Source organism: Dasypus novemcinctus, chromosome 17 (genome assembly GCF_030445035.2).
Source record: "Dasypus novemcinctus isolate mDasNov1 chromosome 17, mDasNov1.1.hap2, whole genome shotgun sequence".
Lineage (NCBI taxonomy): Eukaryota > Metazoa > Chordata > Mammalia > Cingulata > Dasypodidae > Dasypus > Dasypus novemcinctus.
Window position 1 is genome coordinate 36,099,355 of NC_080689.1, and position 25,601 is coordinate 36,124,955.

Sequence of the window (25,601 nt, forward strand, 5' to 3'; positions counted from 1 at the left end):
TTCTTGACTTTGGGGAATAGGAACTTTTTATTCTCACACTCTCTTACCATTCTAAAATCTGAAAAATCCTATGTTCTGTGAGACCCCTGGTCCAAAGGATTCAGACAAGGGATTGTGAATCTTAAATACCTACTTCACAGGTTATGGATGATACCCATCACGGGGTTCTCTGCCTGATATGCACAAATGACCAACTCCTGAGCCTGAGGAAGGAAGAGCTTTATTGCAATATGCATAGCAAGAAGATCAGAAGGCTTATGGGTCTCCCCCAACTGCAGTAATTCTGAGAGTTTTATAGTATCCAAAGATGGGCAGGTTGAGGTATGATTATTTTGTGTGCAGATTGATTACATGACTAGCTACAGAACGTCTGTAAGAAAACAGTGGTCTTAGCATGAAGATGGGAGTGATTTTTAGCATCATAATGAGGTATATAGGTCACCTACAGGTGAAGGTTTAAGCTACTGCACGTGTCAGACTGGCCCATTTCGGTTGAACTAGCTTTGTCTAGTAATATAACTTAGGAAGTGGGGTTGGTTAGTTCTGGGCTGACTCAATTTCCTTCACTAAGAAACATTAGGTGGCTGTCTTTGAGATCACAAGACTTCAAAGTTGTAAAACAAGATAAGGGGTACAAGTGGGGCCAGTCACGAATTATCATGAGGCTTTTTACAGTCACAAGGTAAAGATTATACAGTTATACAATCATTATCAAAGATCAAGGTATCTGCGTTACAGTTCAGTGAGTTTCTTTTGGCTATTCTACAATATACTAGAAAGTAAAGGTGCATCTATATAATGACTCGGTAACTGTAATCGTTTGTTAACTCTTGGTTCCATGGAGAGCGTTAAAATAGTTAATACGTGTGAAATGACTGAGTCAGTGCTTGGCCTAGAGGAAAGCTCGGTGTACCTGACAGGGTTATCATAAACATGTAAAGGCTTGGCACCTAGCATTCATTTAGCAAGTATTTATCAAATGCTTACTACGTGCGATGCTTTAAGAATACTACCAGAAGAGGAGACTTACTCTACTGTTAGACTAAACACTAGTTCCTTTTTTGGTTGCCTGGCAGAAATGCTCTAATGGCAGGAACCCGTGGCTGGGTAAGGGAGGGCCCTTTTCCACCGCCCTTCGGTTGGCACCCTGCAGGGAGCGCCCCAGCCGCTCAGGCTCACCCGGTGCGCGCCCTCCGCCGCGCAGCCCTGCGACCGCCGGCTTCCGTTCCAGACAGAGGGCACTTTCCGAGGCTGAAGGCCCCACAGCCGCCCTCAGCTTCCGGCGGGAGTTTTCCAGGCCGGGCGACCCACCCCCACGAGCGCGCCAGGCCAGCTGCCCTTCTCGCAGGGGGCGGGCTACGTAACTGGGCAGCTCGGCTGCGCGGCACCGCCTCCTTCCCCACGTCGCCCGCGCGCGCGCCGAAGGGGCGGGGCCAGGAGCGCGCGCCGCCCGCGCGCGCCGAGGCGCCTGCGGATTGGCCACGCCGGCCTGTGTTGCTCCCGCGGAGCGCACCTCCCCTCTGGGTTTCCCCGCCAGCAGGAGCCTCGCGTTCGATGCGGCTCTTTAGTCGCTCGATCCGACAGAGTGGCTGCGCTTCGCCGACCGTCGCTATGTCGCGACAGAGCACCCTCTACAGCTTCTTTCCCCAAGTCTCCTGCGCTGAATAATGCCAACAAGGCCCCCGCAAGGGCCTCGAGCAAAGGCAGCGCCGCCGCCATCACCGGGGGCCTCTCCTTCCCCCAGCGGCGATGCGGCCTGGAGTGACGCCGGGCCTGGGCCCTTGGCGGGCTCCGCGTCGCCGCCTGAAGCCAAGAACCTCAACGGAGGGCTTCGGAGGTCGGCGGCGCCTGCGGTCTCCTCCAGGTAGCTGGGTGCGGGGTCGAAGGCGAGGGGTGATGGCGGCAAGGCGCTGGGAGCCCGGGGGAGGGGAGGCTCGCCGTGGGGGGCGGGAGGCCCCCGGCAGCCCCTGGGCTAGGAGGTGGGGCTGCAGAGATGTCTCGGAAGTGTGCAGGCTGAGTTGGGACATTGGGGCGGGGGTGTAGACTGCAAACAGGGTTGGAGGAGGAAATAAGGCTGTGCAGGAAGAGAGGTTGGAGGGGAGAGGAGATGCACAGGGTTAAGGCGTTTTGGAGGAAGAGGAGGAGACGTGTTCCTCCAGGTGGGGGGAGGGGGCGGGCGTGGGTGCAGAAGGGGGAGAGGCCTGCAGTTTGGGTTGGGGAGAAGATGGGGGGATGGGAGTCCCATAGGATGGGAAGGGAGGAAAGGAGCTATGCCTACCTAGTGCGGGAAGTGCGGGGAGGTGTTGGTGCTTGCCTGGGGCGGAGGAGGGTTTGTGCCTGGGGCGGGGGAGGGATGGCGGAAGCTGGAATGCCAGCTCGCTGGAGGCTATGGGGGCGCGGCTTGCAGCGTGTGGGGGTGCGCGAGGAGACTCCTTGTTCCGAGCTGGGGTGGTGAATTGGGGGTCCAGATGACGCTTAAAGCACGCAGTTGATGGGTGGGTCTGAGCCTCAGACTGCTTGATCCCATAAAGAAGGAACTATGGGCTCATCGCCTGGGTGGTGGTGGGGGCATTGGGGGATGGACCAGGAGCTGAGGGGGGAGTGTCCTAGGGCGGAGCGTCGGGCGTTATTGGGCCTAGTGAAGGTGCGTGCCTGAGAGGTGAGGGGAAGGGGCCAGAAGTGATTGGACCGGGTTGGGTCACCTCGTAGGTAGCACAGGCACCAAAACAAAAGAAAAATTTAGAAAGTTATATTTGGGCACACGTGGAAGTTTTGTATTCAATTCAAACGTTGTTTTTATGAAATTCTTTAGTTTTTATTAACAATTCTATGGGAGGAGGTGGGGCACCGTAAATTTTTCCGAGTGAAGAGGTGAGCCACTAAAAACCTTGATCCGGCCCTGGGCAGGGATGCATGGACCGACTGCGTCCAGCCTGCCCGGAGGAGTCGTTCTCGCTTTCTGGTCTTTTATGAAGGCAGAGGCCTTGGCTGATCTTTTGTTTTTGTTTCTTCTTTTATGATTTTTTCTTGGCTGATCTTTTTATAAGAGCAGCGAGAGTACCGTATTGGATTTGTCACAAAATATAATGGTAGCTATTTGAACCGATGAGGAAATAAGAGGTTTACAAAAACCAAAGAACGCTTTAAAAATTAGAGAGTTGGTTAGTGCTTCTAAGTAATCGATTTCAAATGTCCTGACTTTTAAAGATGTGCTTACAGGAGGTCCCAGTTTTTTCAAAATTTAAACTAATTATTGTTACCCTCGTTTAAGCGACCTTTCCAGCCACTTAAATATGTAATAGAGCGGATTACTAGAACCTGGTTTTGGGGAACAGGGTCAGTATCAGGATAAGACTTTTTTTTCATGTTGAGAGATGCATGATGTGTTAATGTTTGTACTTGAATGGGAATTGATAATTCCTGCATCCATGCTAAACTGATGTGTTTATTGGAGGGCTGTACTGCTTTATTATAGAAATTGGCTCACACACCCGTGGGTATGGACAAATCCAAATTCTGTAGGACAGGCCACAAACTGGGAACTCCAATAAAGGTTTTCTGTGAACTCCCCAGAAGCTGGCTGGCTGAAGTAGAGGTACAGATTATTTTTTCCGACTGCTGAAATCATCAGTTCTCCCTTTAAGACCTTCAGCTGATTATGTAACCGAAAAATTAACAACTGTGTTTTAGTCCACTAAATTCTAGTTTAGGCAGTTACTAACCTTTTGATAGATATATTGCAATGTAGCCAAAAGAAAATACCAATAACTGATCTCACTGATTTATATAGCCTTACTGTATGTTAGCCTTTTTAGTAGCCAGAAGCAAAAATCTGTTGTAAATCACTGAACTATAACCCAGATTCCTGATTTCTTTGGTGCTGATGCTGTGTTTTGTAACTGAAAGGTTTACCCTGTAACTGCACAGTACTGAGACAACTCATTACTGGCCCCACTTGTATCCCTTACCTTGTTTTGCAACCCTGAAGTTGGTGCCCTTGCACATAGCCAGCCCCCTAAAGCTAGGTGTCCCTGCACGCAGCCTCCTTGTTGATTAACACGAGTCAGTTCAGAACTGACCGCCCCAATTCCTAAGCTACTTAGCTGGACCTAGACAGTACTAATTAGAGTTGGCTCGCCTGCCATGCGCAGTAGCCTAAATCTTAAACTTCGTGAGCTAAGCATATAATTGATCTGCGCATGCTCAGTGATTAGAAGATCGGTAACCTGGTCATTATCCTACGCTTGCCTGCCTTTGTTTGAGTGCTATACTTAACCATCATACGGGCTGAGTTTTACAGACCTAACTTGTTTTAATCAATTTAATTAAAACAGCGTATTTTAAAAAAAATGTTCAAATTGTCATAATTTTGCCAGAGGGAGGGAGCCTCTTGTAAGCTGGCTCTTAACGTTTTTTTAGTACCACCTCGGAACTTTGGAAAACATTCATTCTGATGACAAGGTGTCCCATCTTTAATTCTCCTTGTGCCAAGGTATGGAATTAGCTTTTCTGTAGTGTCTTTTTAAATAGAGGCTAGGTGGGATGATATTTTTTTCTGAACACCCTAGAAACTAGTGCACAACTAATGGCTAAGTTCCCCATAGCTGAAGGAAAGAAGGCAGGGAGTGTGGGCAGAGGTAGGTATGATGAGAGCCCTTGGAATGAATTATTGCTCTGACAACTTTTCTTCCCAGTCCCATATTTTAGCTATTTAAAGGGTAGGAAAAGTCTACTTTCATGGTCCACTTTAAAATGTAGGTGCAAACACTGGTAGTTTGATTTCTAAATTTGGTTTGAGAGTTTTACGGATCTTTGAGAATTCAGTGTTTATATAAAAGCGTTTGTTAGATACAACCCAGTTTATCTTTTTTTGTTTACAGAAGCACGTTATAGCAATGCTTTGGAATCTACCTATCCTTTAAAAAAAAAAAAGCGGATACACAAAAATGTTAACTATAACTGTTGAGCATAACCAGTAAACAACACTAAGGTTATGGATATAGAGAAAGTAGAGATAATGTGATTGTAAAGCAAAAACTTAGAGATCTGTTCAGTGTAAATTTATCCTTTTGAAGTCATTTCATATTTTATTTAGTTACATGAAAGCCTTTATATTTATTTTTCTGAACTGGTAGGTTTTTCTGTCTTATGTTTTTTTTCACTGTCTTGCAAATCCCTAAGTATACCAAAGTAGACATTTAAGATACATTATTTAAAGCTTTAAAAGCACTTATCAGATTGTCAGAAAATACAGCCAAATAAATGTTAAAATGCAATTAAATTAGTTTAAAGACGGTTAGGAGAAAGTTTTAAGTAGGGCCAGTTTAAATATAAGATTTAATACAGTATTTAGCATTGGTAAAAAAAAAATCCAAGTATTTGCACAGATTAAAATGTTTCTTTTATTTTGACATTCTTTGGAAACTACACCAACTAGAGAAAAAATTTAAGAATTATCTTTAAAGAGTTAAAGTTTACATACAAAATCAATATATTTTAAAAACTTTAATTAGCACTCAGGAAATAATTTTAAATTGAGAAATGTTTAACATTTTTAGTTTATTACATGTTTTATCAGGTGCTTAATTCGCTTCTTTTTGGCTTGAGAACCACTGTTTCCTGGGCCAGGATTTTTAAAGTGTCATTGTTTTTGAAGCTTGCCCTGGAGAAATTGCACATCACTGAATTTTTTTAATCTTAGCATTTTGTAGTGTACTGCCAGTTCTTAAGAGCAGGGAAGTTAGGTTATGTGTAAGATTCTCTTAAGTAAGGTTATATTTAGGGCAAAAACAAAATGATTATTTAAACAGGTCATTTTGAAATCATTTTAGCTTTATAGATGTGGAACTTATTTATAAACTGATAATGGTTGTAAGGTTTTCAAATAAATTTAAAGGCATTTTATGATAACTTTTAGTTGCTTGGAAAGGAATCTTTTCTAAAATTTTTGAGACTTTGAGATCTTTGAACACTATTTTAAACTATGTTCTACATTTGTACAAATGAATGACAAAGTTCTAAGTTAACAGCTTAGAGATCACAAGTTCTTTGGGATAAGACTAGAATGATTAACATATTTTAAACATATATTAACGTATTTTTATATATAGTTAAATATGTATATTTAAACTTATTATGTATTAGTTGTAGGTATAAAACCTGAAAGTTTTCCCACATGTGTATTAGGTCTCAGTGAGAAAACTGAGTTACCCTGAGAATAGATGAGAGAACTTTTAAGTGGCAAATTTGGCCATCTTTTTTGCTTAAGAATTTTGAACTAATCATTAGTTTCTTTGGGAGACCCTAAGACAACTATATTTTTTTAAAAATTTGCTTTAGATGTATTTTTTTCCTGTATAAAATCCTATCATCAGCACCCTGCAAGAGTGACACACTTGTTCTAGAACATTCCTGTATTTGTATTATCAACCAGTCATCATCCATATCCAGAGTTCACTGTTACACAGTCCCAAGTTTATCCTCTAGCTTTCCTTCTTTGACAAATACAACCCTGAACTTCCCCTTTCAGTGTCTACAAACACACCCATAAATCAGTGCTGCAAATTATACACACAGTAATGTGCTAACATCACCTCTGTCCATTTTCAAACATTTACAATCAATATTATTAAAGATTCTGTGCACATTTAAGTGTCAGCTTCCTGTTTTCTACCCTCATTCTATCTCCTGCTAACCTATACTCTGGATTTTAACTCTGAGTTTAACTCATTATAATTAGTTCATGTTAGTGAGACCATACAATATTTGTCCTTTAGTGTCTGACTTTTTACTTAACGTAATTGCCTCAAGATTCTCCGTGTTGAGGACTTCATTTCTTCTTATAGCTGAATAACATTACATTGTATGTATATAGCACATTTTGCTTATCTATTCATTGGTTGATGGACACTTGGGTTGTTACCATCTTTTGGCAATTGTGAATTATACCACTATGAATATTGGTGTACAAATGTCTGTTCTCATCCCTGCTTTTGCTTCTTCTGAGTATATACCTAGTAGCAGGATTGTTGGATCATATGGCATTTCTATACTTAGCTTCAAGAGGAACTTCCAGTGTCGTCTTCAGCAGCTGCACCATATTACATTCCCTACATTCCTACCAGCAGTGAATAAGTGATCTTTTTTCTCCACATCCTCTCTAACACTTGGAGATTTCTTTTTTAAAAATAATGGCTGTTGTTGTAGATGTTTATTTTTTTTTTATTTCTCTCCCCTTCCCTCCCCTTCCCTCCCCTCCCCCCCATTTGTCTGCCCTCTGTGTCCATTTGCTGTGTGCTCTTCTGTGTCCACTTGTATTCTTGTCAGGTGGCACTGGGATTCTGTCTCTTTTTGTTGTGTCATCTTGCTGCGTCAGCTTTCCATGTGCGGCGCCGCTCCTGGGCAGACTACGCTTTTTTTGCATGGAGCAGCTCTCCTTGCAGGGTGCACTCCTTGTGCATGGGGCACCCCTACGTGGGGGTCCCTCTGCACGGCATGGTACTCCCTGCATGTGCAGCACTGCGTGGGCCAGCTCACCACATGGGCCAGGAGTCCCTGGGTGCTACCTGGACCGCCTATATGGTAGGCGGATGCTCTATCAGTTCAGTTTGAGCCACATCTGCTTCCCTATCTCGTGGTTTTGATTTGTATTTCCATAGTAGTTACTGATATTGAGAATCTTTTCATGTGCTTTTTTTTTCTTTTTAAGGAGGTACTGGGGATTGAACCTGGGACCTCGTACATGTGGAGTGGCCGCTCAACCACCGAGCTACACTCACTCCCCATTGTGTGCCTTTTTTTTTTTAAAGATTTATTTATTTCTCTCCCCTTCCCCCCCACCCTGGTTGTCTGTTCTCTGTGTCTATTTGCTGCGTTTTCTTTGTCCACGTATGTTGCTTCAGTGGCACGGGAATCTGTGTTTCTATTTGCTGCGTCATCTTGTGTCAGCTCCGTGTGTGCGGTGCCATTCCTGGGCAGGCTGCACTTCCTTTTGGGCTGGGCGGCTCTCCTTAAAGGGCGCACTCCTTGCGTGTGGGCTCCCCTATGTGGGGGACACCCCTGCGTGGCATGGCACTCCTTGCGCGCATCAGCACTGCTCATGGGCCAGCTCCACACGGGTCAAGGAGGCCCGGGGTTTGAACCGCGGACCTCCCATGTGGTAGACGGATGCCCTAACTAAAAAGCTGCCCTGTGTGCTTTTTAGTCATTTCAATTTCCTCTTTGAAAAAGTGTCTATTCAAGTCTTTTGCTCATTTCTTTTTCTTTTTCTTTTTTTAAAGATATATCTCCTTTCCCCTCACCGCTCTGCCCTATTGTCTGCTCTCTGTGTCCATTTGCTGTGTGTTCTTCTGTGTCTGTTTATCTTTTCTTTAGGAGGCACTGGGAACCGATTCTGGGACCTTCTCGAGTGGGAGAGAGGTGCTCAATCTCTTGCGCCACCTCAGCTCCCTGGCCTGCTGTATCTCTTATTGTCTCTCTTCTGTGTCTTTTGTTGTGACATCTTGCTGCACCAGCTATCCGCTTGGGCTAGTTTGCTGCGCGGGCCAATGTTTCACTCAGGCCAGCTCGCTGTGGACCAGCTTTCTGCTTGGCCCAGCTTCCTGCATGAGCCAGCTTGCCTTCATCAGGAGGCCCTGGGAATTGAACCCTGGACCTCCCATATGGTAGACAGGAGCCCAGTTGCTTGAGCCACATCTGTTTCCCTGCCCATTTCTTAATTGGGTTGTCTTTTTATTGTTGAGTTGTAGGATTTCCTTATATATTCTTTTTTTTTTTTTTTAAAAGATTTATTTATTTATTTTATTTCCCCCCCTCCCCTGGTTGTCTGTTCTTGGTGTCTATTTGCTGCGTCTTGTTTCTTTGTCCGCTTCTGTTGTCATCAGCGGCACGGGAAGTGTGGGCGGCGCCATTCCTCGGCAGGCTGCACTTCCTTTCACGCTGGGCGGCTCTCCTCACGGGCGCACTCCTTGCGCGTGGGGCTCCCCCACGCGGGGGACACCCTGCATGGCACGGCACTCCTTGCGCGCATCAGCACTGCGCATGGCCAGCTCCACACGGGTCAAGGAGGCCCAGGGTTTGAACCGCGGACCTCCCATGTGGTAGACGGATGCCCTAACCACTGGGCCAAAGTCCGTTTCCCTATATATTCTTAGTATTAAACCTTACTGGATATGTGGTTGACAAATATTTTCTCCCATTGAGTGGGCTGCCTTTTCACTTTCTTGGCAAAGTCCTTTGAAGCACAGAAGTATTTAATTTTGGGTAGGTCTCAATCTAGTCTTTTCTTTTGTTGTTTACGTTTGGGTGTAAAGTCTAAGAAACCGCTGCCTGCCGCGAGATCTTGAACGTACTCCCCTATTTTCTTCTAGGAGTTATATGGTACTCTTATATTTAGGAATTTGATCCATTTTGAATTAATTTTTGTATTTGGTGTGAGATGGGGGTCCTCTTTCATCCTTTTGGATATGGATATCCTGTTTTCTCAGCACCATTTGTTGAGACTGTTCTATCTCATTTATGAATTTGGTAGCCTTGTCAGAAATCAATTGACCAGGGAAGCAAATGTGGTGCAGTTAACTGGGTTCCTGCCTATGACATGGGAGGTCGCTGGTTTGGATCTCATTGCTTCCTAAAGAAGACAGCTAGCTGGCCTGATGGACAGGCATGGCAAGCTGACAAAACAAGAGACACAAGAAGAAAAAACATAGTGAGAGACAAAGCTGGGAACAGAGCTTCTCTTGGTGCCTCCTAAAGAAGACAGTGAGCTGACACAACAAGGTGTCACAAGAGATGGGGCGGGGAACATAATGAGAGACACAAGAAAGTAGGGAGTGGAGGTTGCTTAAGGGATTAGGTACCCTCTTCCCACATCAAAGGTCCTGGGTTTGGCTCCTCGTGCCTCCTAAAGAAGGAAAGGAGAACAGACAGAGCAAGTGAAAAACAACAAGAGGGTGGGGAGAAATAAATAAAATCTTAAAAAAAAAAAAAAAAGTCAATTGACCAGGGAAGCAGATGTGGCTCAAGTGATAGGGCTCCCATCTACCATATGGGAGGCCCCCAGTTTGGTTCTTGAGGCTCCTGGTAAAGGCGAGCTGGCCCACATGGATAGCTGGCCTGCACAGAAAGCTGACACAAGATGATGATGCAACAAAAAAGAGACACAGGAAAGACAATGGGAGCTACAACAAACCAGGGAGCTTAGGTGGCGCAAGATTGAGTACCTCTCTCCCACCTGGAGGGTCCCAGGATTGGTTCCTGGTGCCGCCTAAAGAGAAGACAAGGGGAAGCCGATGTGACTCAAGCAATTGGGCTCCTGTCTACCTTATAGGAGGTCCAGGTTCAATGCCCAGGGCCTCCTGGTGAAGGCAAGCTGGCCCACGTGGAGTGCTGGCCTGCGCAGAGTAGTGCCCCTACGCAGGAGTGCTGCCCTGCACAGGAGTGCTTCCCCATGCAGAGAGCTGGTGCAGCAAGATGATGTAACAAAAAGAGATACAGTAGAGAGACAGTAAGAGACACAACAGATCAGGGAGCTGAGGTGGCACAAGAGAATGATTGCCTCTCCCCCACTCCAGAAGTTCCCAGGATTGGTTCCCAGAGCCGCCTAAGGAGAATACAAGCAGACACAGAAGAACACACAGTGAATGAACACAGAGAGCAGACAACAGGTGAGGGGATAAAGAAATAAATCTTGAGAAAAAAAAAAAGACAAGCAGACACATAAGAACATGCAGGGAATGGACACAGAAAGCAGACAAGTGGGGAGGGGGGATAAATAAATCTTTAAAAAAATAAATTGACCATAGATATGAGGGTCTATTTCTGAGCTCAGTTCAGTTCTATTGATTGATATATCTTTATGCTGGTATTATGCTGCTTTGACTGCTGTAGCTTTGTAATATGTCTTAATGTCAGGAAGTGTGAACCCGCTAATCATGTTGTTCTTCCTAAGTCAATTCTTAAGGTTCCTGCCAGTGCTTTGTTGCCTCATACCAGGCAAAATAGAATTTTACTGGGTTTGGGGCATCCTGCTTCATTGAACAAATGTCCCTTTAAGATGTGTTTCTTTTTTTTTTAAAGATGTGTATTCTTGAGAATTTATACCTTTTATAGACATGTATGTAATTAAATGACTGCTATTAGGTCAAACACTTCTTTAGTTCTTACCCTTCATAACTCAGTTCACACAAGCAAGCCCTAGACCACTTCTGTGTAACAAACCACAGTCACTTTTTAAACCCCAGTCCACTCCAGTCAGACTCAGGACTCATCTGGAGATATTTAATAATTTCAATACACAGGAGAGAACAGCCAGAAACTAGCCAGCCCTTTAGGTTAAGGCTTTGCTAGGTACAGACCAAAACTTCACCTGAGTTCTCCATCTCAAGAGATTGACTTGCCTTTAAAGAAGGGTAGCCAAGCTTGACTGGTGAGTATCCCTACCCTTCTTTGCTTCTGTACAATTCGCCTTGGCCAATATGCAGTTTGAATCATGATGTCCCAAGATTATACAGCCAGAAATAACATTTTATATGGAGAAACATGTTCATTGACATAACATGTTTTTGCTGTTTGGCCAATCTTCCAAAAGTTATTGTTAGAATTTACTCAGGCAAGCAGATTTGACTCAACTGAGAAAGCATCTGCCTACCACATGGAAGGTCCAGGATTTAAACCCAGGGCCTCCTGACCCATGTGGTGAACTGGCTCATGTGCAGTGCTGATGCACCTAAGGAATGCTGTGCCACGCAGGAGTGTCCTCCATATAGGGGAGCCCCAACCGCAAGAGGTGTGCCCCGTAAGGAGAGCCGCCCCATGAGAAAAGCACAGCCTGCTCAGGAGTGGCGCCGCGCACATGGAGAGCTGACGCAGCAAGATGACGCAACAAAAAGACAGAGATTACTGGTGCCACTGACAAGAGTGCAAGCAGACACAGAAGAACACACAGTGAATGAACAGAGAGACCAGACAACGGTGGGGGGGGGGATAAAAAATAAATCTTTGAAAAAAAAAGAATTCAAACTCAGAACTGAAATTCCTTTATATAACAAAGGTTAGTACCCTCCTTTAACTGCTGAATACTGGTTGGGGGGGGGGGATGCTTGTGGTTTTCAGACATGAGTGTGCTAGAATTTGTGGTTAAGTGGCTACCTGACCCCAGTTAAGGAAGGAAAGCCCGCTTTACAAAAGTGAGGCTTGTAGACACTATTTTACACAGTTATAACGATCCCCCCTTCCCCCATTAATTTATGGATATGTTAGCAAGGAGGAATCACAGCTACGGTGGAAGTTTTGAATTCTCAGGTACAGCTTCCTGTTTAAAGATGACCTATGTGGTGTGAGCCTGAGGCAATATTAATAAAGGTGTGCAGGTCATTATGGATTATTTTAAGCTGAATGTATTTATAAAGGCCCTTGAAGCAAGTACACCCTGAAATCATGTCCTGTTCTTGTTTCTCTTTTGTCTAGCCAAGTGGTTTCCATATTCACATTTTTTGAAAGACTTTCATGATTGGGTCTGAATCAGGTGGCTTCAGGTGATAATGATAACTTCTAAAATGTAAAAAATATTTTTTATAATATACTGAAAAGTATTTTACTCTTATGGCTCCTAAGTGAAAAAATCCTGTAAGGCAGCTTAGAAAATTTTGGTATATAGTGCTTGGACAGGGATTGTCAGCTGTGTGTTATCTTTCAACAGAGATGTGCACTTAGTCTGTTAGCAAGATTCTTCTCTCTCCCTCTTTTTCCCTTTCCTCCCTCCCCCATTCTCTTCATCATTAGCTCTTTTTCTCCTTTATTTTTTTCTCCTCTTAGAAAAGCAGCAGGATTAAATCAGTTTTTTGTGAAGATACCTCTGCTTTCAATTCTATAGGCATGTATGCTTGCTATGTTTTGGCATATTAGGCACTTACCTATTAACTTTTTTTTTCATAAAACTAGGTTTATTTTGGGGAAGTAGAAGAGTACTAGGTAGCTTATGACTGTTTAGAATGCATAGGATCTTAACTGGAAACTACTTCCAAGAAAAGTCTAATGGGATATATTTTAATGTAAATAAAAAATATAATCATTATGTTTTGTATTTTATTAATATGATTGGTCAGTTCCTGTTCCTGATATATATATACCCTATTGTAATATAGGTGCAACTCACTATAAATTGGAGAGCATGCCTTTTTCCTGCCATCAACAGTCTACTAGAATTCTGGCAAAGTTTTTAAACTTTGAACGATTTTGAGAAATAATTTTTTACCATACTATAATTTATTGTATTTGTGTTATGATTGCAGTATTGTTTAATACTTAAATGTGCATGTGATGTGTGCTTGCTATGTTTTTAGAAATGACTTGACTTTAAAAAATGACATGTTTTAAAAATGAGAGGAGTCCTAAACGATACCTTCCTTGGAATTGGCTTGTTTATATGATTGTCTTTAAGGCAACTTGACCAAATATTAACCAAATTATGTATTTTCTTTTGGCAACAGTTTCTGTGACTTCTCACCAGGTGATTTGGTTTGGGCCAAGATGGAGGGTTACCCTTGGTGGCCTTGCCTGGTTTATAATCATCCCTTTGATGGAACATACATTCGTGAAAAAGGGAAATCAGTCCGTGTTCATGTACAGTTTTTCGATGACAGCCCAACAAGGGGCTGGGTTAGCAAAAGGCTATTAAAACCATATACAGGTAAGAGACTCACTCTGCTCTGAGTGTATGAGTCTAGCTTAATTACAGTAAAAATAAGTGTATTTTACTTGAATAAATTGCAGCAGTGGCAGTTATGAAAGCCTTCTGGCATGGAGAAGAATAAGATCCAGCTGGTTGTCAGCTAGTTTGTTGTGTGGAATGGAATTTTAACTTGTCTGTCCAGTGACTTAACAGCAATATGTTCTTAAATGAAAGTGATCTCATTGGAGGTAGTAACCAAAATACCAGCTTTAGGCATGAGTAAGGTAAATTAAACAATGTCTACCTCTTAATCTCGAAGAAAGACAATGTGGTCAGAATACATAGCATATAGATCAACAACATTCTTTAGGCTAGATGAAAATACACCCTACCTGGCCTCCAGCATTTTCACCTGTGAGCATATGTGAATTGAGGAGTTTTACATCAAGACTTCCCTAACTTTTTCCTCCCAGACTCTGTCTTATCACAGACATCAGTAAGGCCGGTATATGTAGCCTTACTTGGGATAGGTAGACCTTATCAGTCTCTTTAATTACACAGAAATGCACAGTATGACTGCAGGATACAGTACACTGTACACTTGAGCATGAACTCATTCATTATCCATAGATTCTTCAGGTTAGTATGTTGCTGAACTCAGTGTTGTGGAATCAGGACACAGGTCAGTTTCCCAGAAATCTCTGTGAAGCATGCCTTTTTGCCATAGGGCTAATCCTGCAGCGGGGAAAAACTGCAGGAAGTTAAGTGTAAATAGAAATCTGACATGCAAGATGGAGAAAGAATCAGGAAATCTGATTCTGGCTTCCCCACTAACTATGGTATAATCTTGGCCGACCACAGTACTTGTTTTCTAAGACTGTTAATATATAAAATGAGAGAGTTGGACTGGATAATAAATGATATCCTTTCTAGGACTAATTTTGAGATTCTATACAAAGTTTTGGTAAATAATTAAGAAAAGAGATCCAGAAAATATTTACATTTATGTTGTCATCATAACACCTCCCCTGTACCTACTGTTCTTTGTCCTTAATAATTTTAAATTGTTGTAATACGTGCTTATTAACAAAAAAGCAGGTTTTTTTTTTTTTTTTTTAGATTTGTAGAGTAGAGCTTACATTTAGCGTTCTTGGGGACCATGATGGAACTATGTACACTGGGGAGTGCTGCTGCAACAGGCACTTGGGTAAAAGTTCAGTGACTCCTTCTAACTGATTTTGCTTGTTGAAGTTTGTAGGGAGATGGGAAATTCTAGCTTTAATTTATGTAAGGCAGCCCATGAACATTGCTAATTCCATGAAAGTTTATGGTTGTCCTGTTAGTTTTAGTGTAAAGGAAGTAGAAAACAATGTCAATGTTTTGGGTCTGTTAAATTCAGACAAATTAGGTTTCTTTTACAATTATGGTTATATTTTGGCAGAAGAACAGAACATTTTGTTTTCCCTCTTGCTGGGAAAGAACTAAATATTTGTATACCATGTTAGATTTGTGATCTAACATTTTTGCCTGGTGGATAGAACTCTTAATGAATATTTATGAAGACCGACCTTTACTTGAAAGCAGAACAGGACATTTTGATGTAGCTGCTTTGGGAAAAAAAGTAGCACATCAAAGTTTGAATTGGATTATCCACACAAAAGTTAGTCTAGGGCCCCTTAGTGTTTATGGCCCTCCCCCCCCCCCCCAACCTATCTAACTGCCTTTGGGACAAACTCATTTAAAATATATATTCATCTGGCTAACAGTGTTGTCTTTGCCTTCTTGAAGTAACTTAAAAAAGGCTCTCAACCTCTTTCACATCTCAACTGCCTGGTTTGAAGAGGTATGCCTTATCTGTTTAGGACCGTGGTAGTTAGAAGAGAGGCAACTTCAAGGAGGTAAAGTAGGTAATTCAATTTCACTGGTAGTTTTTCCTTGAAAGTTCCTGCCTTCTGGGTTTTACTGAACTATTCCTATCAGTAAAAAATAATGAGATATTAAAAAGTGTGTTGCCTTCAGTCTTCTTGTTCATTAGGGCAAGTGTTGTAGATTGAGAAACTATCCAGCCAATAGTTCTTATTTATAAATAAATATACTTTTTTCTAGGTTCCAAATCGAAGGAAGCTCAGAAGGGAGGTCATTTTTATAGCGCAAAGCCTGAAATACTCAGGGCAATGCAACGTGCAGATGAAGCCTTGAATAAAGACAAGATTAAGAGGCTTGAATTAGCAGTGTGTGATGAACCCTCAGAACCAGAGGAGGAGATGGAGGTGGGACACTGAAAACATACGGTTATTTTTGTTTGGGAGGGAGATGGGGGAAAAGGGCATACATGTTAAAATATTTTCTTGTAATACATATATATATTTTAGTACACACACACGCGCTTCTGTACTTCCTAGATTTTAATTGAGTTAGATTAATTAGAATCTCAACAGTTAGCATCTCATTTTCCTTAGGTTCTCAGGCCTGGTGGCAAGTAAGGCACATGCTGCAAGAGGTAACCATAAACTTGTACACAGTTTGGAAAGAAGCAGGACATTAGGGACTGTAAAGACCTGGGCATATATTGGTCAGATGGTCTGATGGAGCCTTCTTTTTTAGGATGTAGTCGGGTTCTGAAATTTAATTATCCATGTTTATGCTTTTAACTCTCATTTTTTTTTTGTTGTATTTTGCACTGATAAAAACAGGTGTTAAGTTACCTTGAAATATAACCTAGGTTTCAGATGTTAATGGTCACTAATTGAGTGCATTAAAACCTGTTAGCAAAATGAACATTTAGTTGGTTAGCTTAAAACAAACACGATCATTTTTCTCTAATTTAGTAAATTAAGGAGCTATGTCCCAGAAAGTATCCATCTTTAAGTTCAAATTGATATGTTTTACTTTATTGCCTTATAGATGAGATGGGAAGTACACAAGTTAATATAGCGGACTATTAAGAAAATGGAAAAAAAAAGTTTCTAAGGTTGAGACCAGGGATTGTAACATTAATCACTGGTTTAGAACAGAATGGTAATTACAGAGATCATTTAGCCTAATACTAAATAACACTTTACATATGAGTAGATCCATGAATGCTGAATGACTTGCCTAGAATGATACAGCTGGTTTGTGGAAAAGCAAGGACCAGAATCAGTGTTGATTGCTTACTGCTTTTCTACACTAAAAGAAATGATAAAATAGTAAACTTTATTTCATAACATACCCATTTGTAGAAGAGGTGACCTTGGAAGAAAGATAACAGGGAGATTTAAAAGTATTTCCATAGCTCTATTAATGAGGACATCACCTAATTGTGCTGGTACTTTATGATGTGGGGCACACTTGGTTTCATCAACGTAAACAGTGATGACATCTGTTTTAATGTTGGGTAGAACTGAAATTACCTAGTATAGATACTCCTTGAGAAAGAAAGAGAGTTTCTTATTTCTGGAGGTGGGTTCTTTTCTTGGTATATGAAGTTGCAGCATATTGAGATAAACCACAGCAATACTGTAATGTACCACATTTTGATTCTTTTTTAATACTTTTTCCTTGCCTGGCAGGTAGGTGCAACCTATGCATCAGATAAGAGTGAAGAAGATAATGAAATTGAGAGTGAAGAGGAAGTACTGCCAAAGATGCAAGGATCTAGGCGTAGTAGCCGCCAAATAAAAAAACGAAGGGTCATATCAGACTCTGAGAGTGACATTGGTGGCTCTGATGTGGAATTCAAGCCAGATGCTAAGGAGGAAGGAAGCAGCGATGAAATAAGTAGTGGAGTGGGGGATAGTGAGAGCGAAGGCCTGGAGACCCCTGTCAAAGTTGCTCCAAAGCGGAAGAGAATGGTGACTGGAAATGACTCCCTTAAAAGGAAAAGTTCAAGGAAGGAAATGCCCTTAGCCTCAAAACGAGCAACTGGCATTTCATCTGAAACCAAGACTACTTTGAGTGCTTTCTCTGCCCCTCAAAATTCTGAATCCCAAGCCCACAATAGTGGAGGAGGTGATGACAGCAGTCGTCCCACCATCTGGTATCATGAAACTTTAGAATGGCTTAAGGAGGAAAAGAGAAGAGATGAGCGTAGGAGGCGGCCTGATCACCCTGATTTTGATGCATCTACTCTCTATGTGCCTGAAGATTTCCTTAATTCCTGTACACCTGGCATGAGAAAGTGGTGGCAGATTAAGTCTCAGAACTTTGATCTTGTCATCTTTTATAAAGTAGGAAAGTTTTATGAGCTATATCACATGGATGCTCTCATTGGAGTCAATGAACTAGGGCTGGTATTCATGAAAGGCAACTGGGCCCATTCTGGTTTCCCTGAAATTGCATTTGGCCGATACTCAGATTCCCTAGTGCAGAAGGGCTATAAAGTAGCACGAGTGGAACAGACTGAAACCCCAGAAATGATGGAGGCACGATGTCGAAGGATGGCACATGTATCTAAGCATGATAGAGTGGTGAGGAGGGAGATCTGTAGGGTCATTACCAAGGGTACACAAACCTACAGTGTGCTAGAAGGTGACCCCTCTGAGAATTACAGTAAGTTTCTTCTTAGCCTCAAAGAAAAAGAAGAAGATTCTTCTGGACACACTCGTGTGTATGGTGTATGCTTTGTTGATGCCTCACTGGGAAAGTTTTACATAGGTCAGTTTTCAGATGATCGCCACTGCTCCAGGTTTAGGACTCTGGTGGCACACTATCCTCCAGTACAAGTCTTGTTTGAGAAAGGAAATCTCTCAACAGAAACCAAGATAATCCTGAAGGGTTCATTGTCCTCTTCCCTTCAGGAAGGTCTGATACCAGGCTCCCAGTTTTGGGATGCAGCCAAAACTTTGAGAACTCTTCTTGAAGAAAAATATTTTACAGAAGAGTTAAATGAGGACAATGGGATGATGTTACCCCAGGTGCTTAAAGGTATGACCTCAGAGTCTGATTCCATTGGGTTGACACCAGGAGAGAACAGTGAATTGGCTCTCTCTGCTTTAGGTGGTTGTGTCTTCTACCTCAAAAAATGCCTTGTTGATCAGGAGCTTTTATCAATGGCGAATTTTGAAGAATATATTCCCTTGGATTCTGACATGGTCGGTACTATAAGACCTGGTGCTATCTTTGCTAAAGCCAATCAACGAATGGTGCTAGATGCAGTGACATTGAACAACTTGGAGATTTTTCTGAATGGGACAAATGGTTCAACTGAAGGGACCCTTCTGGAGAGGATTGACACTTGCCATACTCCCTTTGGTAAGCGGCTTCTAAAGCAATGGCTTTGTGCCCCACTCTGTAGCCCTTACCCTATCAATGATCGCCTAGATGCCATAGAGGACCTCATGGTTGTTCCTGACAAAATCTCTGAGGTTGTTGACCTTCTAAAGAAACTTCCAGATCTTGAGAGGCTGCTGAGCAAAATTCATAATGTGGGGTCTCCCTTGAAGAGCCAGAACCATCCAGATAGCAGGGCTATAATGTATGAAGAAACTACATACAGCAAAAAAAAGATTATTGATTTTCTTTCTGCTCTGGAGGGCTTCAAAGTAATGTGTAAAATTATAGGGATTATGGAAGAAGTAGTTGATGACTTTAAGTCTAAAATTCTTAAGCAGGTCATTACTCTGCAGACAAAAAATCCTGAAGGCCGTTTTCCTGATTTGAGTATTGAATTGAACCGATGGGATACAGCCTTTGACCACGAAAAGGCTCGAAAAACTGGACTCATTACTCCCAAAGCAGGATTTGACTCTGATTATGACCAAGCTCTTGCTGACATAAGAGAAAATGAACAGAGCCTCCTAGAGTATTTAGAGAAGCAGCGCAATCGAATTGGATGCAGGACCATAGTCTACTGGGGGATTGGTCGGAACCGATACCAGCTGGAAATTCCAGAGAGTTTCACCACCCATAATTTGCCAGAAGAATATGAGTTGAAATCTACCAAGAAAGGCTGTAAACGATACTGGACCAAAACTATTGAGAAGAAGTTGGCTAATCTGATAAATGCTGAAGAAAGGAGAGATGTGTCACTGAAGGGCTGCATGCGGCGATTGTTCTATAACTTTGATAAAAATTACAGGGATTGGCAGTCTGCTGTGGAGTGTATCGCAGTATTTGGTAAGACTGGGCAAGCTTGTTCCTCAGGCTTGGGTTAGTAATGCCATTGTCATTGTTAAACCCATAAGATTCAAATCCACTAGACAGTCCCCACTGGCCCATATTTCTAATCAAGTAACACAGCCTACGTTCTGGGAAGGATATATACTTGACACCTTGTCAGATAAAACGACAAGGTTGCCCACAGCAATTTAAGTTGTTCACTTGAAACTTTTAATTATTAGTAGTCCTCTAGCCTTTCTTCCATCTTGAAAAATTAAGATTTTCATTGAATTTTTTAGTATTATTAAAGCTTCCATTTCTTGTTCTATTAATTTAAGGCTATTTATTGACCCATTGCTTTTGATTGTACTTTAGTTTTATAGCCTTTGCATCTTTTCATTTTTGTATTTTCAGTGAATCTATATGCATGCACATTTTAAAAGATTTTAATTTTCCCTTTTCCTCTGCAGCCTAAATTGTCATGCCTTCTTTAATGGATGTTTAAAAGCTGGTTTATGTATTTGTAATTTGGTAACCTTTGTTTTAGAAATAATTTCCCTTAAATATATCTTTGCTGTATTGTTTTTTTTTTTTGAAATATAGCAACAATAGTCCAGTCTACCCAAATCAGTAACAAAGCATTTTATACTTGTGTGCAGGCAGTGATAAAGATATTACTAACTAGAGTGTCAAGTGTAAGAAAATCAAGTGGAATACGCCACATTCACTGAAATTAATTTTGGAGGACTTTTTATAGAAGTTGGGTCTTTTTATTACTGTAGTGTATATATTTACTTATCAGTCCTCAAAATCCATTTACCTTCTTTTTTAACAGATGTCTTGTTGTGCCTGGCTAACTATAGCAAAGGGGGTGATGGTCCTATGTGCCGTCCAGTAATACTGTTGCCAGGAGAAGATACTTCCCCCTTCTTAGAGCTTAAAGGATCTCGCCATCCCTGCATTACAAAGACGTTTTTTGGAGATGACTTTATTCCCAATGACATTCTAATAGGCTGTGAGGAAGAAGAGGAGGAAAATGGCAAAGCCTATTGTGTACTTGTTACTGGACCAAATATGGGGGGCAAATCTACACTCATGCGACAGGTAAACTGATCCTTAATGTCCTTATAGGATTTATTTCATGCTTAGGCCATCCTTTTCCTACTTTCCCAGAAAGTACACGAGTTACGTAAAATTGAGTTATTGACTCCCTAGGAAACTCCTTGTGTGTTTTAAAATTGAATTTACCTTATCCAGTCAAATACACTTACTGTTAGGAAAGATATTAAAGGGAGGTCATTTCAGATCATCATTATTTATCAAGCTCTGACGTGATTTAATTTGAACAAAAATACAAAGACCATATGATTTATGTAATGATCTTAAGTATCTTTTTATATTAAAAATATTTGCCTGCAAATACCAGACACTAGCAAAGGCAAGAAAAATTTCTCCCCTACAGATTTCTAGGGAGTATGGCCCTGCTGACATCTTGATTTCAGACATCTAGAGTCCCAAACTATGATACAATAAATTTCTCGTTATAAACCAAAAAAAAAAAAGGTGCCATATGAAAAGGCACACATCTTCATAAGCTTTGTTATACTTACCGTAATTTTCTCACTGAAAAGGAAAAATCAGATTTAAAAAGTACTAGATATGGGGAAGCGGACTTGGCCCAGTGGTTAGGGTGTCCGTCTACCACATGGGAGGTCTGTGGTTCAAATCCTGGGCGTCCTTGACCCATGTGGAGCTGGCCCATGCGCAGTGCTGATGCGCGCAAGGAGTGCCCTGCCACGCAGGGGTGTCCCCCGCATAGGGGAGCCCCATAAGGAGAGCCGCCCAGCGCGAAAGAAAGTTCAGCCTGCCCAAGAATGGCGCCACCCACACGGAGAAATGACACAACAAGGTGATGCAACAAAAAGAAACACAGATTCCCGAGCTGCTGACAACAACAAGCAAACAAAGAAGACTGCAGCAGATAGACAGAACAGACAACCGGGGTGGGGGGAAAGGGGAGATAAATAAATAAATAAATCTTTATTAAAAATAAAACGTATTAGATATGGGCTAGAAACCTAGCATATAGTTTCTTTTCTATGAAAATTTGGTGTGCCTTTGGTGTATCAGGAATTGGAAAAAAGGATCTTCAGAACTCGCATATAATGGATTATAGGCAGGCTTGTCCTTATAAAACAATACTACTTTAAACTCATTAGGGAATCTTTTAAAAAGATGCAGGCAGACCCAGACCCATGGCAAATAAAATTCATGACTTCCAGTGACTATGGAAATTGCTTTTAGCAAAGAGACGGTCTTTCCTCTATACTAGGGGTTGGCTACTGCAGAGCTAAGAACAGGTTTTACATTTTTAAAGGGTTGGGGGTGGGGGAAGTGACAGAAACAATATGGCCCACAAAGTCCAAAGTTTTGGGTCCTTCATAGCAAGTTTTCCTTTTTTTTTTTTTGCTGATTCCCCTGCTCTCATGTGAGATATGATACTCGTCACCAAATTTGCCAGCTGGTTTAACCTTTTAGTATTAAAATCACCTGAAAACGTAATGGAATTTTGGTTCATCAATATGTTATTAAGGATTGAACCCTTGAACCTGAGATCTCATATAAGGGAAGGTGGTGCTCAGGTACTGAGCCACATTGGCCAGAGTTGTTTTTGTTTGCTTGTTTTGTTTTTAGGATGCACTGGGAACCAAACCCAAGACTCCCATGTGGCTTGAGCCAAATCTGCTTCCCATGGATGTGTTTGTTTATAACTTTTAAGTTAAGAGTCGAGAATCTCTAGTTTTAGTATGCAGGCTCTGAGGTTTTAAGGCCACTTAGGCCTTGAGCTTGATTCTTCTTCATTCTAGTAAATGGGTGTAAGAACTCCTTAGGATTTTGCCTGGCTCCTTTATAGGGCTGCTTAAGACAGACATGGTTGTATTAGTTTGGTTTACTGCCTCTGTGTGCTATTAAATTCTTCATCTTCCTATTTTATATGTATGTAGGTTATTTTAATACTAGTCATAAAAGGCCTTTTCCTCCTTCATTCACAGGCTGGCTTATTAGCTGTAATGGCCCAAATGGGTTGTTATGTACCTGCTGAAGTATGTAGGCTCACACCGATTGATAGAGTGTTCACTAGACTTGGTGCCTCAGATAGAATAATGTCAGGTGAGTTCTTTTCCACCTAAGGCTTTATTCTGGCAATCCATTTGTTAAAATTTAAGCTATTGAAAAATTTGTGGTTTGTATTTCCCCCCCTGGTGTTATGCAAAGCTGCTTTCAGATAAAATAATACAAAATATTAGAATTTAAAAGCATAGCATAACCTTTACTATCAGACCACCTGACCACTTTATGAGCAGATCCTTACTGTCCCTAGGACTCTGCTTGTTAACCACTATGTAGCATATGCCCTGTTCTTTTAATGAAATTGAACCTTTAGAACCATTAGATAGTTCATGATAGATTCATATGATATGAACCTGAAAGATGAAACTGATAATCCACGTATGCCGGTTTTGTTTTTTTTTTAGGTGAAAGTACATTTTTTGTAGAGTTGAGTGAAACTGCCAGCATACTTACACATGCAACAGCACATTCTCTGGTGCTTGTGGATGAATTAGGTAAGGAGTAGAAATATGACTACAAAGAAGAAAAGCACTTCCACTCCTCAAAGACTGCTAGCAGGCTAAACACAGCCCATTTACAGAATGTTTCTGGGTGTACTAACCTCTTCTATGTTTTTTGCATTCCTTGGTAAGGTGCAACCTTTTTGGTAAAAGGCAGGTTGTATACTATAACTTTGCTGCATATTTCACTTTTACAGGAAGAGGTACTGCAACATTTGATGGGACAGCAATAGCAAATGCAGTTGTTAAAGAACTTGCTGAGAATATAAGGTGTCGTACATTGTTTTCTACTCACTACCATTCATTAGTAGAAGATTATTCTCAAAATATTGCTGTGCGCCTAGGACACATGGTATGTGCAAATAAAAGTCCAATTTAAGGGAATCAATTTGTGTATTTCCATTGCTAGCACATGAACGTAATAAAATATTTTTTCTTTTTGTTTAGGCATGCATGGTAGAAAATGAATGTGAAGACCCCAGCCAGGAGACTATTACCTTCCTCTATAAGTTCATTAAGGGAGCTTGCCCCAAAAGCTATGGCTTTAATGCTGCAAGGCTTGCTAGTCTTCCAGAGGAGGTTATTCAAAAGGGACACAGAAAAGCAAGAGAATTTGAGAAGATGACTCAGTCACTGCGATTATTTCGGTAAATATAGTGGATATAATTTCACTGTACAGCTGATCTTACTAAGGGAAAAGGTGAGGGATAATGTACTGTGAAAATGTAAACTAAAGTAATTTTTTTTTTTAATTTTAAGGGAAGTTTGCCTGGTTAGTGAAAAGTCGACTGTAGATGCTGATGCTCTTCAGAAGTTGTTGACTTTGATTAAGGAATTATAAACTACATTGGAAATTGAGTTGACTTTTGACAAAGGTGGGAAATTCAGACAACATTATGATCTAATAAACTTTAGTTTTTAAAAATGACCATTTTTCCATTTCTTTCTAGGAAATTAAACCCTTTTAATTCTTACCTACCGTCTACATAATGGTTATTGAATACTCCACAATATATTAAGTCTAGATGTTATGGTACATGCATACACTTTCAGGCTGTTTTATACCCACTGTCACCAATACACATAAATGGGGGGGGGGGAGCTATGAAACTGTATAGGGCTGTATATATACTTGTCTCAGCTTAACGCAGGAAATTGTTTTATTTCCAGCAGTTTTATCTAAACTGTTCAAAAAAAAACTATGAACAGAGTTTCAAATACAGGACTGTTTTGAAGAGACTTTCTAAAGTGTACTTTAAAACATAGTAGTTTTTACCTTTCACAAAACTGAGTTACAAGAATACTTTTGTTTTACAGTGCATCCCTTCCTAGGAAGTCTCATTAAAACACTCACTTTTTCTAGGGGTGATTTTGAATGCTGCACAGGGAAGGGAAGGAAATAATAGTCTTAACTTTTCTTAAAGGATACCAGAAACATTGCTGGATATAATTTAAGATTAGTGTTTTCTCTTTCATAGAAAGAACGTACATACTGGGACATGAGTACAGTTACAGCAAGTCTAGGTGTGCTAACAAAACAGGGCACATTCAAGTACAATAAGATTTTGCTTGAAATTAAAAACGAACTACATGAGATTAAAGCATTAAAATCATATTTCTCAATCTGAATACATGTTAAAAAAAAATCAAAAGAAACGCAGAAGTGCTAGGTCACATTTTTACCATATTACAAAAGCAATTGGTACCCATGTCCATAAAGGCAGCAACAAAGCTGCTTGTCTATTTGAGATTACTACTGCAAATTGGACTGCATTCAATGCTAGTTGTAAAAACACCAGCTTTTCAGAAGTTGGTATCTGTACAAAATTGCAGCTTATTTTCTTCACTTCTATCCCTTTCAAAAGTCTTTACACAGTAATGCTAAAACACCCAGCTTTGAGATCCTGAGTCAATATATTGCCACTTTATTTTTGGTAGCTTGAGCTTCATAGTGTCAACTGACCTCGTGTATCCATTTTTAATACAGTCTCTTCCTGTAGCATGGGCAAATATTTTAAATCTTCCAAAAAAAGTTTTAAGTTATGATGTTAGAATGGCAGGATTTTTTTTTCTTTCGGGAAGGAATTCAGTTGTGCTGCAATGTATTAGATTCTATAGGTGGAGCAGAGTCATATAGTGTATCTGTATCATGTGTAGGCTCACCAGCTAATGTACAAGGATTAGACAGTGTTCCAGCACCACAGTCACAGAAAAACCTAGAG

General features: G+C 41.2%; 2 protein-coding genes across 2 annotated transcripts in view; one reads left to right on the forward strand and one right to left on the reverse strand.

The window, feature by feature from the left end:
- The first annotated feature begins 1,484 nt into the window (after positions 1–1,484).
- Positions 1,485–24,307, forward strand: MSH6 (mutS homolog 6). The gene is given in 12 exon segments (XM_058278518.2): positions 1,485–1,641; positions 1,643–1,719; positions 1,721–1,864; positions 13,488–13,687; positions 15,776–15,939; positions 17,221–19,765; positions 20,583–20,851; positions 22,801–22,918; positions 23,284–23,373; positions 23,577–23,731; positions 23,827–24,026; positions 24,139–24,307. Coding segments are annotated over 12 exon segments (4,131 nt in total). The 5' UTR covers positions 1,485–1,554; the 3' UTR covers positions 24,221–24,307.
- Positions 24,274–25,601, reverse strand: part of FBXO11 (F-box protein 11) — an 83,659-nt gene continuing 82,331 nt past the window's right edge. Inside the window, exon 23 of the mRNA XM_004482407.5 lies at positions 24,274–25,595. Within this exon, the coding sequence (XP_004482464.2) occupies positions 25,466–25,595 (130 nt within the window). The 3' untranslated portion in view covers positions 24,274–25,465. The remainder of the gene's footprint in view (positions 25,596–25,601) is intronic.